Here is an 18968-nt window from a genome sequence, read left to right as displayed (position 1 = left end):
AAATGTGTGTTAGACTACTATAAATTCCAAAAGAATTTTGTATGTTAATTTTTAAGATGGTTCTTTGGGTTATTTTTCAATGTAAGCATTGGATAATAGAACTACTCTGAAATTATGACTTTGTTTTAAACATTGACCTGAATTATAATTAAAATTCTCTCTTTTTAAAATATTTTATTTTTAAAGAGAAATTGTTTTTATATTAAAAATATTCACTAAGCATCTAATTGACTGTGAAGGTAACCCATAGATCTGTTCCATCCTTACCTCTGGATGATCCTTACTGACACAGGTGGTTAGGCTAGGAACTGTCAGACGAGAGAGAAATGTCAGAGTCTTTGCAGGCAGTCAAGATAAAAAAGTTTTACTTGAGATATAATTAGTGTGTAGGATAAGAGTGTGAAAGACTTTCAAGGAATTCTGTTTAGAATCAGTTAAGGATCTGCTTTTCTTTTTCTTGTAGAACTTTTTTTGTTTTTATTTTTGTAATTGACATTTCAGCTTTAATTTTTTTTTTTGGAATAGGTAATATTTGCACATGGTTCAAAATTCAAAAGGTACAAAAAAGTATACAGTGAACAGTAAGTGTCCCTTTGACCCTTACCACTACCACCCAGTTCCCTTTCTTGGAGATAACCACTGTTACCCATTTCTTTTCACTTGGAGAACACTGTATACCCGAAAGAAATATTTTTTAATGTTTCCTACGAGGGCACCTTTCTTTTATTAAAATTTCTGGGAACACCAGTAAATTTGCTTCTTTGTAGGCTGTTAGTCCAGTGTTTCACCTTGCCATGGAAACCTTATAGTTTCTGTTGTTTTGTTTATTTCTTTTATTAATCTTTCCCTCCTTGTTAAGGCTTCTCTCCTTCTGTATTGATACAGTTATAACTGACAGTGATTTTGTCAATGGTAGACTATTCTCTCATAGTGCTACCATAAAGAGTTTATTGCTGAAGAATGTGCATTTGAAATTATTAACTTCTTAAGGGAAGAGACTGAGTCTAGCCCAGTATCTGGTATTGGGTTAATCAATAATTAAAATGTTTTAGTTGAGGGATGCCTGGGTGTCTCAGCGGTTTAGCATCTGCCTTTGGCTCAGGGTGTGATCCTGGAGTCCTGGGATTGAGTACCACATTGGGCTCCCTGCATGGAGCCTGCTCTCTCTGTGTGTCTCTCATGAATAAATAAATAAAATATTTTTTTAAAATGTGTTTTAGTTGAATTAAAGAAAAAGAAGATTACTTTTATTAGTTATCTGATTGGATTTTGGCTTTATACTTTCTAAACCATATTTTTATGAAAGTTTCATTATTATAACTTACCTTAGTGTTAAATCAAGGCATAAAACATACCAAAGACATTTATTGACTGCTGTTATATACCAGACATTATACAAAGTGATATAGAGCATATGAAGAAGTATAAAATATAATCTTTGCCTTCAAGGAATTTAATATATATATATATTAAAAGATTTTATTTGTTCATGAGAGACTCAGAGAGATTGGTGGAGACATAGGCAGAGGCTTCCTGTGGGGATCTTGATGTGGGACTTGATCCCAATGACCCTGGGATCATGACCCGAGCCAAAGGCAGATGCTCAAGCACTGAGCCACCCAGACGTCACAGGAATTTACAATATAATGGGAGAAATAGCTTATTTATGAAAGCATAATACCCAGTATAAGGTAGAATGCTAAGTGGTGGTGCAGGGAATAAATACTGTAGGAGTCCAGAGGTGGTAGAGATCACTGTGGGCCTGAGGACTACACACAAGGATTTATGGAGGTAATGGGGCTCTGAAAGGTAGGTTGGATTCAGATAGTCAGAAGGGAGGTCTAGGGGGCCCAGGAAGAGGAAACATGAGAGAAGGTATAGAAGTAGGGATGTTTAAAACTGTTTCAGAGAATATTGACTTACCAGCAGCCTGCATGGACATTTCATAGTGGGAACAGTGGAAAGGCCATATTGCAGAGGTCCTCTCATGGCAGCCAAGTGAGTTTGGTTTTATACTGTATATAAATCCAGAGATATGGAAGATATTTAGGCAGAGTACTGATAAGATGAGAGTAACATTTTTCATAAGCTATTTAATAAATCAGGAGACTTCTATATAATGGAGTACAAGGAACAGAACCATCATTTCCCTGTTTTTCCCTCTTATGGATATTATATGTAAAATTAACATATGACTCTGAAAGGTGGAGAAATGAAGGTAGACTGGATTGGGACCTTGCAATGCAAGGAACAATGTCACAGTGAATACCTTGGGTTTTCTTTTTGCCTCATAGTCCCCAAACTGGGTACAGGAGAGCCAGCAACCTGGAAACACCGACAGGTGCAGACAAAAATGCCCCAAGAAAAAGGCCTGCTGTCTAGCTAAAGGACTGACAAGAAAAGGGCAAAATAGCAAGATAGAAGACGTAGGCAATAGCCTATTTTTAAAAAAATTTGCATTTATTCTATGCAGAATTTACTACTGAGCTGTGTTTGTTTCTTTAGTTTCTTCTGGGATGTTTTTTTTTCTGTATAACTTCCTCTTCTGGTTTAGGAGCAGTCTGCTCTTTTTCAGCAAGGATCATCTTGATGTGGCAGGGAGAGTTCATGTATGGGTTAATCCGGCCATGAGCCCTGTTGAGTTCTACGCTGCATCTTGGCTGCTCTGTTCACCTGGATGTGCTCGATGACCAGAGGATCTATCTACATGTAAACCCTGAAAAGTTCAGCATTACTCTGCATTTTTAAAGCACGTGCAGTAAAAATTCAACATTCTTCTTGGCCCACTGACCCTGTGTCCAGGCCCACTGTTTGGCCTGGGCACACCTACCAGCTCCACCATTGTAGTGACGGAATGGCACACACTGCTTCTGCAAAGTGATATCTTTCATATATTAGGTGGCTTTTCAGATAGCATACCCTTGATGGCCTGGGTAGTTTCATGTGTGTCCTTAAAATGAATATGAAGATTTGGACCTCTTGATTTGCATGATTTTGTAGGGTTTTTTGGGTCGAGTGAATAGCGAACCATTTTCAGAGGTTACCTCAGGGCGCTTAGGGGAAGAGCTAGCCTCTCTATCCCAGCCAGCCATCACACATGGCAGAAAAGACTGAGTGGAAAGCCAAGATTTCCCCTTCACCAGGTATAACTAGCTTCCCAACCCTTCCACTGGACTCATGGTGGAGAAGCCCAAGAGGAGAGCAAGAACTTCATCCCTCCCACGTGTTGAAGGGGGTCACCCCTCCCTTGCACTGTCAGTGGGGATGATGTGGGGAAGCTGGGATTTCTCATATTTAGGAATAGGGAGTTAACGAAGTACTTCTCCTGTCTTTGCTGGGGTGGTGTTAGAGGAAGCCTACTAGAGAGTTGGAGCTTTTACCACTGGTCAGGGATACTCAGGCCATGCTAGCAGTATCAGTGGAGGCCACGTAGGGAGTACTAATGAAGTAATGCCCCTTCCTTTCCCAGGCAAGATAGTATCAGCAGAGGTTCCCATCCCCTACCCAGAGGGAACAAGGATCCCTTCTCCTAGTGTCAAAGGAGGCAGAGTGGAGAACCTGGACTTCTATCCCCATTGGGTGGTACCCACATCTCCTTGCCAAAGTGGGGTCAACAGATAGAGACTTAACTTACTTCATATGAAAGTAAAGTCTAGTCTGAAGGATAAGGTGTCAGTGGAACCTCTTCAAATTTTGTGCATAATTGAATACCAAATACCTATGATAAAACCACAGTATTACAAATGTCAGAATGTTATTTTTAATTTGATAATTTTTACTTGATAATTTGGTTAGGACCTAGGTTGCTTTGGAAGAGAAAATAAAACTTCACATTGTGTTTTTACATTTATTTAGAAATCCTCAGAAGCACTTTTTTGAGACCTCTGTAGAGGGGAGACATTAGGGTGGCCGCTATTTCATTTGTGGACTTAGATTTTTGTAGAGCAGTGGAATAAAGGGACTTAGCTCCAGTGGAAAAATAATTAAAAAACCTATTAAATTCATTTTTAGCTCATTTATGCCTAAGTTGACTAAAAAGTGTAATTTTTGAACTAGTAATTTTACCTGTACTAGCTTTCCAGAAATCTAAATAAGTTTAGATTTTAGGTGGGTAGAGAAGCTTTTGTAGTAACACAGTTTGATAGCAGGAGAGTTCTGAATGGTAGGAATCTGTAAAGGAAACCATGTCAGTTATAACAGAAGATGGAGAATATTTTTTTTTTCCCCAAAGATTTTGTTTATTTACTTGAGAGTGGGAGAGCACATGAGTGGAGGGGAGAGCAGATAGAGAGGGAGAAATGGGCTTGCCACTGAGCAGGCAGCCTGACTTGGGGCTTGATTTGGGGATCATGACCTGAGCTGAAGGCAGACGCTTAACTGACTGGGCTACTGAGGTGCTTGAGCAGCATTATTTTTAGTCTTACTTAGGGCTGCCTGTTAATTCAGGGTTTTTGGCAAACTTTTTCTAAAAAGGGGTCCAGGTAGTAAATATTTTAGGCTTTGTAGGTAACATAGGTTTTCTTTTAAAGATTTTATTTATTTACTCATGAGAGACCCAGAGAGAGGGTCAGAGACATAGGCAGAGGGAGAAGCAGGCTTCCCAGGGATCCTGATGTGGGACCTGATCCTGGGACTCTGGGATCACATCCTGAGCCAAAGCCAAACTCTCACCATTGAGCCATGTAGGCGTCCCGGTACCATAGGTTTCTGTCAGAAACTCTCCTTTGTTTGCTTTGTTTTTCTTATAACCTTAGTTTTTAAAATTTATTTTTATTTTTTAAAAATATTTTATTTTAGAGAGCAATGGAGTAGGGAGAGAACGAGAGAGCAAGTGACCGGGAGGGAGGCGTGAGGAGCCGGGGGGGAGTGGAAGAGAGAGGGAGATGGGGAAAGAATCTCAAGCAGACTCTCTGGTGAGTGGGAAGCCCATTTTGGGGCTTGATCTCAAGACCCGGAGATCATGACCTGAGCTGAAACTAAGAGTTGGACGCTCAACTGACTGAGCCACCCAGGTGCCTCTTTTTCAGAAACTTTAAAAAATATATTTGTACACCTGAAACTAAAATAAGTTGTATGTCAGTTATATCTCAATTTAAAAATGTAAAAATTATTCTTAGTTTACAGGCTTGCAAAAGTAGGCCAAGGGCTAGACTTAGTAATTTATCGACTCCTGCCTTACTTGGTTAGTCACTTGACCAAGCCTCTCTTTGTTTAGTTCATAAAGTCATATGTCTGCTTTTTTCATAACACGGAGTAAGGACAACTTACAGCACAACATCTGAATATACAGTGTATCTTTTTAGGTTTAATTAACTTACTTTGTAGGGTTTCTTTTATTTTTATTTTTATTTTTATTTTTTTTTAATTTTTATTTATTTATGATAGTCACACACACACAGAGAAAGATAGGCAGAGATATAGGCAGAGGGAGAAGCAGGCTCCATGCACCGGGAGCCCGACATGGGATTCGATCTCGGGTCTCCAGGATCACGCCCTGGGCCAAAGGCAGGCGCTAAACCGCTGCGCCACCCAGGGATCCCTCTAGGGTTTCTTTTAAAGTCAGTTCCCTTCTTAGGGAGAAATTTATATTTCTGATTCATTTTCTCTTCTATAGAAAGGGTTTATATAAAGCTTTTTACACAAAATCTGGGTGTAAATTGATAGGCAATTTAGCAGTGTAAAACATAGCTTGTTGAATATTCAAGATCTATCTTGTACACAAAAAAGTATCTGATTGTTTTGTTTTAGGCTTTTGGAAATAGAGAAGAAATGATTCTATCAAGGACACTTGGATATGCTTCAATTTGTAGTAGAACTGTTAAGTCTGTTGGATTTCATGTCTCACTTCTCATTGCTGTAACTCCATAGCACATGCAGAACTTAATGATGCTTCACTGGTTTTTCTTTACCATGGCGATGGTACACCTCCTTGACTTAGGAACTTTAAAAAAAGTTTGAAAAAAAATTTTAGTGTCCACTTTGATCATCTATCATATTTATCAGAGCTTTGACTATATTAGAAAATCAAATTTGAACACTGTCAACAAGATGTTCAGTTGATTGTTCTATGTTTTTTGAGACTGGTTTTAAAGGACTGACTTGAGGATTTTTTTTGAAGTGGTCCTACTTTGAAATGAATGCTAATGCATCCTAAAATGATTATATTAAAATAAACTATATATATTGGTTCTGTATGTAAGTGGTAGAAACTGCTTGAGAACAAGTTATTTTAAAGCATTCAAGGAGTGTTGGAAATAATGTTTATATAAGAACAATGAGTGTGGGCAGCCCCGGTGGTGCAGCGGTTTAGCGCCGCCTGCAGCCTAGGGCGTGATCCTGGAGACCCGGGATCGAGTCCCACGTCGGGCTCTCTGTATGGTGCCTGTGTCTCTGCCTCTCTCTCTGTCTCTCCCTCTCTTTCTGTCTCTATGAATAAATAAAATAAAATAATCTAAAAAAAAAAAGAACAATGAGTGTATTACTATGTGTACATTAGAATGTGAACTCCATAAAGGCAGGGTTTTCTGTCTTACTTTTTTTTCCCCACTGTTGTATCCATACTGTTACAACAGTGCCTGGTGCACATAGGAGGTATTCAGTAAATACTTGTTGCATGAATGAATGCATCATTTCTATCTATCTATCTATCTATCTATCTATCTATCTATCTATCTATCTAATTCTCTTTAGATTGTGCTGTGGTAACATAATCCTGGTAAGTGTGTAAGCCTGAAAATATCAAAGTTCCTGTCTTTGAAAATTTTCCATAGATAAGATTTTTTTACTAAAACTGACCTTTTAATCTGTTTTGTTATGAGTTCTATACAAGTATGTTCTTTTATTATGCCTTAAAATGATCCCTGATATTTTATATTTTCTTTTTCCAGCGATTCTGTTTGAATGTGTGCATACAGTTTATTCTATTTATCCTAAATCAGAATTACTTGAGAAGGCTGCCAAGTGCATTGGAAAATTTGTTCTTTCACCTAAAATAAATCTCAAGTATTTAGGTAAGATGATTAGGAAAGTTTTAGAAGATTTTATTTATTTATTTATTTGAGAGAGAGGGAGCACTGGCCACTTGTGCATGAGTGGGGGGAGGGGCAAAGGGAGAGGGAGAGAGAGTCTCAAGCAGACTCCTTGCTGAGCATGGAGTCTGATGCAGGGCTGGATCTCATGGCCCTGAGCCACCCAAGTGCCCCAAGATGATTAGATAATATTGACAGAAATTACAAAGAGGACTCTTGAAATTTGCTGAGTATTTGTTTCCAGTCACTTTATATAATGTAATCTTTGTTTTTAGGACTGAAGGCTCTTACCTATGTTATACAGCAGGATCCCACTTTGGCTCTTCAGCACCAGATGACAATAATTGAATGCTTAGACCATCCTGATCCCATTATTAAAAGAGAGGTAAACTGATATTTTGAATAGTGTATGCAGAGTGTTATTAAACTTTTTTTGGTATTATGGAGAGAATTAAGTAGTTGGCATTGTGTATGTGCATGTATATATGTTTACACACGTGTATTTTAACTTTTGAGTCTATTTTATTTTTTCTACTAAAGTTTAAGGAGCTTTTCTAAAAATTCCTATGTCAGTATCCTCATGGATGGATTTAAACTATGAGTTGGAGGAGTTAGGTTCAGTTACCTGTATGGATTCATTAATATCTTTTTGGTCCAAGAGGAAAACTAAATTCTCTTTCCAGGTCTTTATGTTAATACAATTTAAGATGTAATTTATGACTATTAAGATTTTTTCATATTCTGCTTAACATCTGTAAAGTGGACTAATGCAGTCTCTATTAAATATGTAGGAATATTAAAAGAATAAAGATAACCCCAAAGTGATTTGAACTGCTTGGGAGGAAAGGTGTATAATTTAGTTAATTTTTTTCAACTTTTCCCTTTTGTCCACTGGGTGTCTATATAAATAGTTCTATTAATTTTCATTAAAGAAATCATTCTGTACCTTCATTTAAAATGGTATATGGGACCTAGTTGAGTAGGTAGTTCTATTTTTGGTTTTAAAAATAATAAAGATAATTTACTGAACATCTAAGTTACTTAAAAGCAGTGAGTTCAAAATAGTTTATTGAAAGAACACTATTTCATTGAAAAATTTTAAAAGATAAAATTATAAATTTTGAATTTTAAAAGGTATTATTTTTGAAACAAAAATAATTTTAAGAAGTCAAATACATTTATTTCTTTTTTTTAAATTTCTTTTCTTTTTTATAAGAGAGAGAATGCAGAGAGGGAGGGGCAGAGATAGAGGAAGAGAGAGACTGTTAAGCAGGCTCCACACTCAGCATGGAGCCAGAAGTGGGGCTCCATCTCACAACCCTGAGATCATAACCTGAGCTAAAATCCAGAGTCAGGTCAAACGCTTAACCAACTGAGCCGCTCAGGTGATATATATATATATTTTTTTTTTTCATTCATATTTTTATTCTTTTGAAAATTGTTACCTGTCTCAAATGAATATGGGAAGTTCACAGATACATAATTTCTTTGTGTATTCATCATAGAAAAATGAGAAGGTGACAAAGGAAAATAACAAATAATTACATGACTCTTGCACTTTGAACAGATACAGAGCATGTGTTTTCTTTTTGTGATTGGCTACTAAATTGAACAGAGTTGACTTAGTACAGTTTTCTTATTGCTGTATTTAATTTGAGGGCTCTCATTTAAAAATGAGAGTCAAAAATAAATAAAAATGAGAGAGGGAAAATAGAATTCTTTTCAAGTCTGATCTGCTTAAAATTACCTGCAGTGAGAAACGCAGTTTGAATTCTTTGGGGAAGATACTGAGTTTCAGTGGTGCCCCACGAAGGCACTGTAGTACTGTCTCTTTGAATGCTGCTGTCACATCTAATCTCTATAAGTAATTACATAAACTTTAGTTCCTGGGTATGGAGTGAGCTGTTGCTTCAGACTGGGATTCCCTTTTACCTGGTTTTATTATCTTTCTTTCTGACAGGGAGAAAGAAGGCATAGAGCTAACATAAAGGACCTCTAGCTAGTCATGCAGTTCCTAACACCATATCCCATGTAGTCCTGAAAATGCTAAATTGCATGGTCTTAGAGTAGGAAATAAATTGGGTGTAAATTATCTAAAAATAGATAGTCTAGAGTGTATAGGGAGCATGTCTGAGACAGCTACATAAATTGGAAACTATTGATATGGGACTTGTGTTTTTGTAGATTTTAAATAGAGTTTAAGATGAACTGAAACCGTTGTCTTTTGTACCTGAAATCTTGGCTATAAAGATTGAAAAATTACAAAGAGCCCTAAAGGTATTTTGAACAAGTTTGACAAGGAGGATATGTGGAAATTCTCCTGACAGCTAATGTTGATTCTGAAATACCAGTAAATATTACTTTTTCAGTATTGCTTTTGGTCTTGTATTGATTTCTGGGAGTTATAATATTTTTAGCACCTTAATATAGGGCCTCAGAAAGCCCAGCCAAATGGGAGCTTACTCTGGTACCAGTCTTCCTTCATCTTACTTGAGGAAGCAAGAGGTATATCCCTGAGCATTGAGAAAGTGGCTATAACATGGTTTTTACTTGCTGCCTGAGATTCTGACCTTAAGCCTTGCTAAGGCTTTGAGGCACTTGAGCCACCAACCGTTGTCTATCCACTAGAGGCCATTTGCTCTCAAGTGACAAACCCACTTAGGGGCTGTTTTCTATTGTTTGGGTACTGGAGAATAAAGTTTGCAAGACTGGATTTTTTAGATATGTATGTATGTGTATATATACAAGTGCACATACAGGCATAAGTAATACAGGTTTAAGAAGCTGTTACATTTTTAGAAAATAGATTATAAGCCTTTTAAGTTTTTGGTGTTTACGTGGCCTCTTATGTAGGTAGTCAGATTATAATTATTGATATCAGTTAGAAGGCTTTTAGACTTTGGAATTGATCATAATTTATTTTTTTGACACTAGGTTCTACTTTTCTTAAGTTCTGTTTCAGTTAAAATGTGCATTTCTTCAGCACCTATTAACTCTGACTGCCCAGTTGATCCATGTAAAAGTGGGAGAATCAACTGTTGTTATAAATCTGTATATTGCTGTATTTATTGGCATTATCATTCATAAATGATATTATTTTATAATACTGTTTTTATTCCTTTTTCTTATAGACACTGGAACTTCTTTACAGAATTACTAATGCACAGAATATAACAGTGATTGTCCAGAAAATGCTTGAATATTTACATCAGAGCAAAGAAGAATATATTATTGTCAATTTGGTTGGCAAAATAGCTGAGCTTGCTGAGAAATATCCTTTGTTTGGACCATGAGTCATGAATGCCTTTGGTTACATAGTAACTTTAGAATGATTGGTTTAGGTATAGTCTCTTGCAAATTGAATTCAGAGATGCAAATTCCCGTACCTGATAATCAAGTGTTTCTTATCAAAAATGGGAATTGTGTAGGCTTCTTAGTGGATGGCTTTTTCCTTGGTTCTTTTCTTTTGATTGGTCAGTATTATGAGCAGAAAGATAAAGGAACCCCTGCCTGATTCCTCTTTCAGTGCCTCCTTGTCTTTGACTTTGCTTCATACTTCGTTTGTTTTCTGGTAAAAGTTCTTGTTTTTTGCAGGGGGCTTTGGGAGTAGGGATCTACTAAATCCTAAATCCTACTCCTTTTGGGAGTAGGGATCTATGCTAAAATTTATCCTTTCCACTATTGTTTATACTGGAACTTGTCACAGTAAGGTGGTTGGGAACTCCATTCACATGTCACTTTTCACATTTCCTTTTTAATTTAGAATAAAGTTATAGGTCACAAGGATATTCTATCCTTTTTAAGATGTCTGTTATTTAAAAGAATAAATGCATGGTGCTAATCCAGTTGTCTTGGAAATTGCTTAAGTATAGTTTTGTGCTAGCCAGTGCTATAGCTCTAGCCAGTGGAATGAGAGAATTTTAGAACTGAAGTGAAACAGATTAGAAAAGAGGGTAAATAGGGATCCCTGGGTGGCGCAGCGGTTTGGCGCCTGCCTTTGGCCCAGGGCGTGATCCTGGAGGCCCGGGATCAAATCCCACGTCGGGCTCCCGGTGCATGGAGCCTGCTTCTCCCTCTGCCTGTGTCTCTGCCTCCTCTCTCTCTCTCTCTCTCTCTCTCTCTCTCTCTCTCGGTGTGACTATCATAGATAAATAAAAATTAAAAAAAAAGAAAAGAGGGTAAATAGCTTGTTCAGGTAGATACACCACATTTAGCCTCTTTGAAGTGTAGATCATTTTCCATTATTTGTCCTTAGTCAGCAGGACCATTTCTTTAAATTATTTCACACTTATTTATTGGATGCTTAGTTATATACGAGGTGCAGTGCTAGATAAAGCAATGTGAACTTAGTTTATTAAGCTTATTATATAAGCTTTTACTGAGCACCTATTTTACATAAAACTAGAATATAGAACAATTTGTTTGCAGAGGTTAAGAATAAAAATGCCAAAGTAGGATGGGTTGGGGATTATTCTTTAAAGATTGATGCAGAAAAGATAATTTTAATGAGTGGCATTTGGAAGTGTACTTGTTCTTAACACTGTGGACACATATGCCCCTGATAATGCATGGTTTATTCAGACTATGAATGCTGTGTTTTCAGTGGGAGGAGATGTCATGCATCCTGATATTCCCAATAACTTTTTGAGACTGCTGGCGGAAGGTTAGTAAATTACTGCATTCTATAAAATAGAGATCTAAAAATTAAATGTTTTTATTACAGAGTACTTAGAGAATTTAGTGGAGGTTAAAATGATGTATCAATTTCTTTGTAGGTTTTGATGATGAAACAGAAGACCAGCAATTAAGGCTTTATGCAGTTCAGTCTTATCTCACTTTACTAGATGTGGAAAATGTGTTCTACCCACAGAAATTTCTTCAAGTTATGAGTTGGGTGAGCAAAGTACATTAGATCATAAGTATTTATAACAGTGTCTTTTATACAACCAAATACTAACAATGTATTTCCTTCAGAAGTCATTCAGTTCTACTCTGCTCACTCTTTGAGCTATCAATTTTTCTCCCAGTGGCTAGTTTTTATCACTTTACTATCTACTTGTCTATTCATTTTCTTTGACATCCCACTTGTCTGATCCTTTAAGTATAGATAGTTGGTTTGCTATCTTTCTGTGTCTACAATACATTTGTTATTTTTTTTTTGTGAATCTGTGTTAGAATATGTGAACACTCGTGCATCTGTGTTATATTAGTTTTCTGTTGCTGTATGTTACCACAAACTTAGTGCTTAAAACAACAGAAATTTATTATCTCAGTTTCTGTGGGTCAGGAGTTGAGACATGGCTTAGGTAGGTACTCTGCTTAGGGACTCTCAGGGTTGCAGTCAGGATGTTGGCTAGGGTTGCTGTCACATCTGAATCTTGACTGGTGAAGAATCTACTTCCAAGCTCTTGTGGTGGTTGGAAGAAATCAGTTTCTTGCAGCTGTAGGACTGAGGGTTTGGAGTTCAAACTGTTGACTGTAGGCTACCTTCAGCTTCTAGAACTGCCTTTAATTTCTTACATTTGGGCCTCTCGACATGCTTCCTTACTTCATCAAAGCCAGGAAAGGAGATCATTCCTTTATAAGATGAAGGTCATATTTTATGTAATATAATCATAGGTAATTGCACACATACTGTCACCTCTGTGTATTCTTTGGTGTGCATATGGGTGAGTTTCTTTAGGGGGAGATTTGGTGAAGTACAACTACTGGGTCATAGGATATGCATATCTTAATATTTTATACTTTGGCCAAATGTTAGCATGTTAACTTAAATTTTACCCAGACTTTTATTTAAGATTTTTTTTTCTCAGGCTGCTGGGGTGGCTCAACATCACCTTTGAGAGTCTGCCTTTGGCTCAGGGCATGATCCCGGTCCAGGGATCGAGTCCCAAATTGGGTTCTCTGTTGAGGAGCCTGCTTCTCCCTCTGTCTATATCACTGCTTCTCTCTGTGTCTCTCAGGAATGAATAAATAAAATCCTAAATTAAAAAAAAATTTTTTTTCTCAACTACAGGAAAGTTGAGAGTCTAGGGTAATAAATATCTCCATCTTTTTCATCTAGAGTCCTAGTTAATATTTTTAACCACATTTGCTTTACTATATCCATATCTATCTCCATATCTATCTCTATCTATATGTGGATCTACCTCTATATAGGTGTTTTCTATCTGTATACAGATTGTTTTGCTGCGTCATTTACAGTTGAGTTGCAGACATCATGATATTCATAAAAAATTCAAGGAGAATCTTCTAAGAATGTCATTGTCCTCTCATAGAACCATTTTTACACCTAAGAAATGTAACATTAATTGATTAATATCACTTACTACACAGTCCATCATCACATTTATCTATTTGTCCAAAAAATGTCTCTTATGGCTGTTTTCCTACTATTCGCAATTCTGGATCCAGTCAGGATTCACAAATTGCATTTAGTTGTCTTTTTTAGCCTCTTTTGTTTTGTACTGATCCACAGTTTCTGTCTCATGACACTGATTTTTTGGATGAGTTCTCTTTACTTGTAGAATGTCTGACATGCTGAATTTGTCTCATTTTTTTCTGGTTTGATTAAACATTTTTAGCAGCAATACTACATCAACTATATATGTACTTTCCACTGCATCACCAGGACACGTAAAATATCAGTTTTTCCAGTTTTTGGTGATTTTAAGTTTCATTGTTTGGTTAAGATGATAACTTTTAGATTTCTCCATTGTAAAGGTACCCTTTCTCCTTGGTAATTTATAACTAATCTGTAAGGTGATTCTATGTGGTTCTGTATGAACATCTTTTCCTCAACTGTCTTTCACCAATGGTTTTAGTATTAGAAACCTTGCCTTAAATGGGTTATTGTATTTTTCCTCCATGTCACTCCATATATTTATAGCGCTTATATTTCTTTTTGCAACATACAGATACTGTCCAGGCTTTGTTAGATTTATACTTAAGCATTTCATTTGCTTTAGGGCAGTAGTAAAATAAGCTGTATTTTTATTTAGGTTCCCACATATTTGTTGCTAGTTTATTCAAATAAAATAGGTTTTTGTATTTTAATCTTGTCTTTGCAATCTTGCTTTGCAACCTTTTCAATCTTGTTGATCTCATTAATCTAAGATTTTTTTTTTGAGGTCTTGAGACCTTGTTAAGAATTTTTACATCTCTGTTCTTGAGATTTTTTTTCTACTCTGTTGGTTTGGTTTTGGTATCAAGTCAGGAATGTTCTTTCCTCTTCCATGTTCTGGAAAAATTATATAGAAGAGTGTTTAGTTTTTAAGTGTTTGGAAAATTTCCTGTTACTGATTTCTAGTTTGATGCCATTGTCGTCAGAGAAAATACTCTGAATTCAGTTCTCTTAAGTTTGTTGAGGTTTGTTTTGTGGCCTATGTCTTACTCTGTGTTCTGTGAGTGCTTGAAAAGAATGGGTATTCTGCTGTTGTTGGATGGTGTGTTCAATAAATGTTGATTAGATTCTTTTGGTGATGGTGCTGTGACACAGGTGTTAAGATTTTATATGGCCTCCACTGATACTGTGAAGGGGTCGTCTTGTATGGCAGAGTAGTGGTGAAAGTCCTGAGTCTCTGCTAGGCTTCTTCTGACACCACCCCAGGGGAAGAGGGGAGGGATCCCTCTTTATACGTGGATAGAGGAAGAGGCTTCATAAGTGGTCTTCGTGGACACTTCGTGGAGTGGATCTTGGTGGGGATGAAAGTCTTAGCTCCCCACTGGGTCTTCTCTGTCATCACCCTTGTGAGGGAATTGGGGTGCCTCTTACAGCTTGGTAGAGCTGGAAGTCTTGGTTCTCTGTTCTGCCTTTGCTGGTGTGGGTGGGTCTATAGTTTTTTTCTGTGTAGTGCTTAGCTGGAGTAGAAGGGTTATTATTGCCTAAAAGTTTTCTGGCCTCCTGGCTCTTTGGCTAGAAGACAGGCTTTTCTTGGGGCCGGTTTGTCTGTGCCCATTGGTGTTTCCAGGTTGCTGGTTTTCCAGTGTCCAGTCCAGGGTATATGAGGCAGCAGATTACCCACTACACTGTCCGGTGTTCTTAGCAGTCAGCCTTCTTTTCTCCATCTGTCAGTCTCTTTTTGTGTGTATTTTATATATAACATCAAGGGTTTTTAGGTGTACATATTGGGAAGAATAAGGGAAAATGCATCTACTCCATCTTTCTATTAATTCTTGAGCTGGGTTTAGATTACTGGGTTTTCTATAACTATCTTTCATCTTGGTAAACAATTTAAATATTATCTTGCTACTTTAAAAAATGATTTTACTTAGAGAGAGAGAGAAAGAACACATGCACGAGTGAGGGAGAGGTAGAAACAGGCTCTCCACCAGGGAGCCCCATACAGGCTTGATCCCAGGACCCTGGGACCATGACTGAAGCTGAAGGCAGCCGCTGAACCACCTGAGCCACCTGGGTGCCCCTTATCTTGCTACTTTAAGGATTGAATTTATTTAGTTCTATTTATTTTTCCTCCTCTTGTTACTAGCTGTAAATTTTTCCTTGCCTATCACCTCATCTCCTGTTTTCTTCCCTGCTGATGCCAGTATTATACCAAAGACGTGACAATACTCCATAAATAGCACTTAGGAAAGATCTCACACTCCATGAATTATCAGTTTATTAATGATTCAGATTATGTATCACCTAAATAAGTTAGATGTAAGAAAAAGGATATGTAACATAGATCAGTGTTCTTCTGTGGATCATCTATATCAGAATCAGCTTGATGCTTGTTCAAAATATGTATTACAGATCCCTACCACAGACATACTAACTCAGCATATCTCAGGGGAGAACCTAGAAATCTATATTTTTATGAAATACTTTAGGTGACTCTCATGCATACTAGTATGTGAGAACCACTGGTTTAAGTGCTTATTGCAAAATAAATATGCTTATAAAAAGCAATAACCAAACTTGAAGTTTAGAAGAAAGCAAACTTGTATGCTGTTTTATATATTGTTAATGATTAAGATGTGGAAAACTTTTTATATTGTGTTCCAATTCTTACATAATTTTGAACCTAAAATATATGATTTTTATCTTTAATAATTTCTACATCATGAGAGTATGGTCAATCTAGAGTAAATTGACTCTAGCAGTAGCTACTTTGTTTGGATTTCTGAGTACAATTTGCTGTAGCTTGATATTCCAATATGAATGTCTCTTTGTTTTACTCATAGGTGTTAGGGGAATATTCCTACCTCTTAGATAAAGACACACCAGAGGAAGTTCTAACCAAGCTCTACAAGTTACTTATGAATGACTCCGTTTCTTCAGAAACAAAAGCCTGGTTAATCGCTGCTGTTACCAAGCTGACGCCCCAAGCACACTCTTCTAACATAGTGGAGAGATTAATCCAGGAATTCACCATATCTTTGGATACTTGTATGAGACAGCATGCATTTGAATTGAAACACTTACGTGAGAATTTGGAACTTATGAAGAGTTTGCTTCCAGTTGATAAAAGCTGTGAAGACATGGTGGTAAGGCATCTGTATTTTAGCTGTGTAAAAATTGCATTGTCTATGAACAGAATAATTCATGCATTTATGATATAATATGGAATATATCAAAATATAGTTTCCATGACATTCAAGATGAAGGTTGGAGTTTTCCTTCAGGTCAGTAGTGATCCTAAGTAGGAATTGAGGAGTGTCTCTTCTGGAGGACTGTAGCGAAGGCATTTATATCCAATGACCATCTCTTTTAACATTTGGTAATTCAAGAATTAAAAAAATTTGGGATCCCTGGGTGGCGCAGCGGTTTGGCGCCTGCCTTTGGCCCAGGGCACGATCCTGGAGACCCAGGATCGAATCCCATATCGGGCTCCCGGTGCATGGAGCCTGCTTCTCCCTCTGCCTGTGTCTCTGCCTCTCTCTCTCTTTCTGTGACTATCATAAAATAAAAATTTAAAAAAAAAAAGAATTAAAAAATTTAATTTCCTTTGAACTGCTTTAATATGTCATTTAATTATTACTGTGTTTTCTTTGAGAATGTAAAAAATAGTTCTCTTTTGCATTTTGTACACCTGGTATCTAACATCTTTCCCAGAGAGTGTGGAAGCACTGATAGCCCTCTTAGAAATGAAGTTCTGTTTTTCAATTACAAATTATTTTTAGGGCATATGGATTAAAATTATTATGTGATTTTATAGTCTACTCTCTTTAGGGTGAATTTTTTAATTTTCTAATTTTTGCTTCACTTTAATACAGGTGGATGCTTCTTTATCTTTTCTGGATGGTTTTGTGGCTGAAGAACTTAGTCAGGGGCAGCACCTTACAAACCTCATCACCAACGGCAGGAGGAAAAGCTTTCTCAGGAAAAAGGTAATTTTTCTTGGGTCTGGAACAAGCTAAATTGTAGGGAGATCATTTTTAATGCAATTGTTATTACAGTTACATAATATAAATAATTGAGGATGTTTCCTTTTATCATCCCTCCTTAAATCCTTAAAGTACTTGTGACTTATTTATCCTGATTAGGTCTTTGGATAACTAGAAAAAAAGAAGTTAGCCCGGAGGTATTCCCAAAGTCATTGGGTCCATATACATAAGTGCCTAAGATAGCCATTCTGGAATTTTGAAAGAATTCCAGAAGTGGAATTATCATATTGGGTTACTGTGCTCGACAGAGGGCTGATGATACTCATGTGAGCATCTCTAGAAAAGTTTGGGGGGGAAATGTGGTTATTGTAGACTAGTGAGTTTCATTTTCATTCTGAGCATGCTTATATAAACTGTATTAGAATGCTTCCTCCAACAAAATATCTGATCAATGAAGTTAGAAACTAAGAAAAGAAAGAATAACTTTACATTTCAGAAATGTAGCCTGCCAGGGAAAGGTGCCTGTTGTGATTTTGGCAAAGAGGAAATCATTGAGATGTTTGGATGGTGGATGGGAAATAAGTATATGAATAAAGAGAGACCATTGAATATTTTAGTTCAGAATGGTGCTACTGAGAAGTTCTACACTGAAAGCTCTTTTTCTCCCCATTCATCATCTAATGATTTTGTTGAGTACTTTCCTAGCTCTGTGGTAGGCATATGAGTATAACTAAATGGTTGATCTAAAAATGACACTGAAAAAGTAAAGTTGCAATTCAGCCATCTGCTTCCTTTACCTGACTTTTCTGCATACTGTTATTTTCCTCTGTTTCCCACATGCACATGAACTCTGATATATCTAGTAAACTTTTAAAAAATCTTTAGCCCTTCCAATCATTCACCTCTGTAAAGATCTTGTGAAAATTTCACGGAATAATGAAAATAATGTCATTTGAAGTTCATTCTCAGCCTCGAGCCTTTCCAGGCCTTCCTTAGATGACAATGTTTAATACTGTTGTCTCAGGTTTGGAATTTTATCTGACTCTTCTCCAGATGCTGTCCTCTTCCATGCCTAGTTTTTTTTTTCTCTTCACTATTAAAGTCTACCTCTGATTTTGACTTCTTTCTGCTCCAGTTCCCGGAAGTCCTACTGGTGAGGCATCAAAGCAACTCTTAATCATTCCAAAAATCACCATCTGCCCTTTCCAACAAGATCTTAGAAAGTCTCTTTGGCAGGGTAGGAGGATGTCTTACTTGGACACATAATCTCAGCCCAAAGGCTTCCAATATGTGCTCTTCCAATATGTTTCAGGGCTCTTTTTATTTTTACTGACAAATCTGTCATTACAGCAATCCCCTATTGGTCTTTTATATTAAACTCTCACTGTGCACAAAAAAAAAAAAAAAAGAATTCTTTCTGCTCTTTGCTTAAACTCTATCTTTACTTGATATTTGCCTTAAACTTTGTTTTTGCTTGTACATAGGAAACATTTCTTGAGTTCTTCACTGCTACTTTGTTATCCAAAGGCTGGATAACTGTCACAGATGTTATTAAAGAGGTCAAAATAGGATAGAAAATTAAATTACATGACTGAGAAGCTTAAAATGAGA

At 36.9% G+C, this 18968-nt stretch overlaps 1 protein-coding gene across 1 annotated transcript in view; it reads left to right on the top strand.

Annotated features, from left to right (window-relative positions):
* Positions 1-18968, top strand: part of AP4E1 (adaptor related protein complex 4 subunit epsilon 1) — a 56190-nt gene that overhangs the window by 20028 nt on the left and 17194 nt on the right. Inside the window, 8 exon segments of the mRNA XM_055319991.1 lie at positions 6888-7010; positions 7304-7413; positions 10160-10299; positions 11579-11691; positions 11804-11922; positions 16215-16517; positions 17247-17301; positions 17304-17360. Coding sequence (XP_055175966.1) covers positions 6888-7010; positions 7304-7413; positions 10160-10299; positions 11579-11691; positions 11804-11922; positions 16215-16517; positions 17247-17301; positions 17304-17360 — 1020 coding nt within the window.

Source organism: Nyctereutes procyonoides, unplaced genomic scaffold, assembly GCF_905146905.1.
Source record: "Nyctereutes procyonoides isolate TBG_1078 unplaced genomic scaffold, NYPRO_anot_genome, whole genome shotgun sequence".
NCBI lineage: Eukaryota > Metazoa > Chordata > Mammalia > Carnivora > Canidae > Nyctereutes > Nyctereutes procyonoides.
The sequence above is the reverse complement of the archived record's forward strand: the minus strand, read 5'-3'. Positions and strand labels throughout refer to the sequence as shown.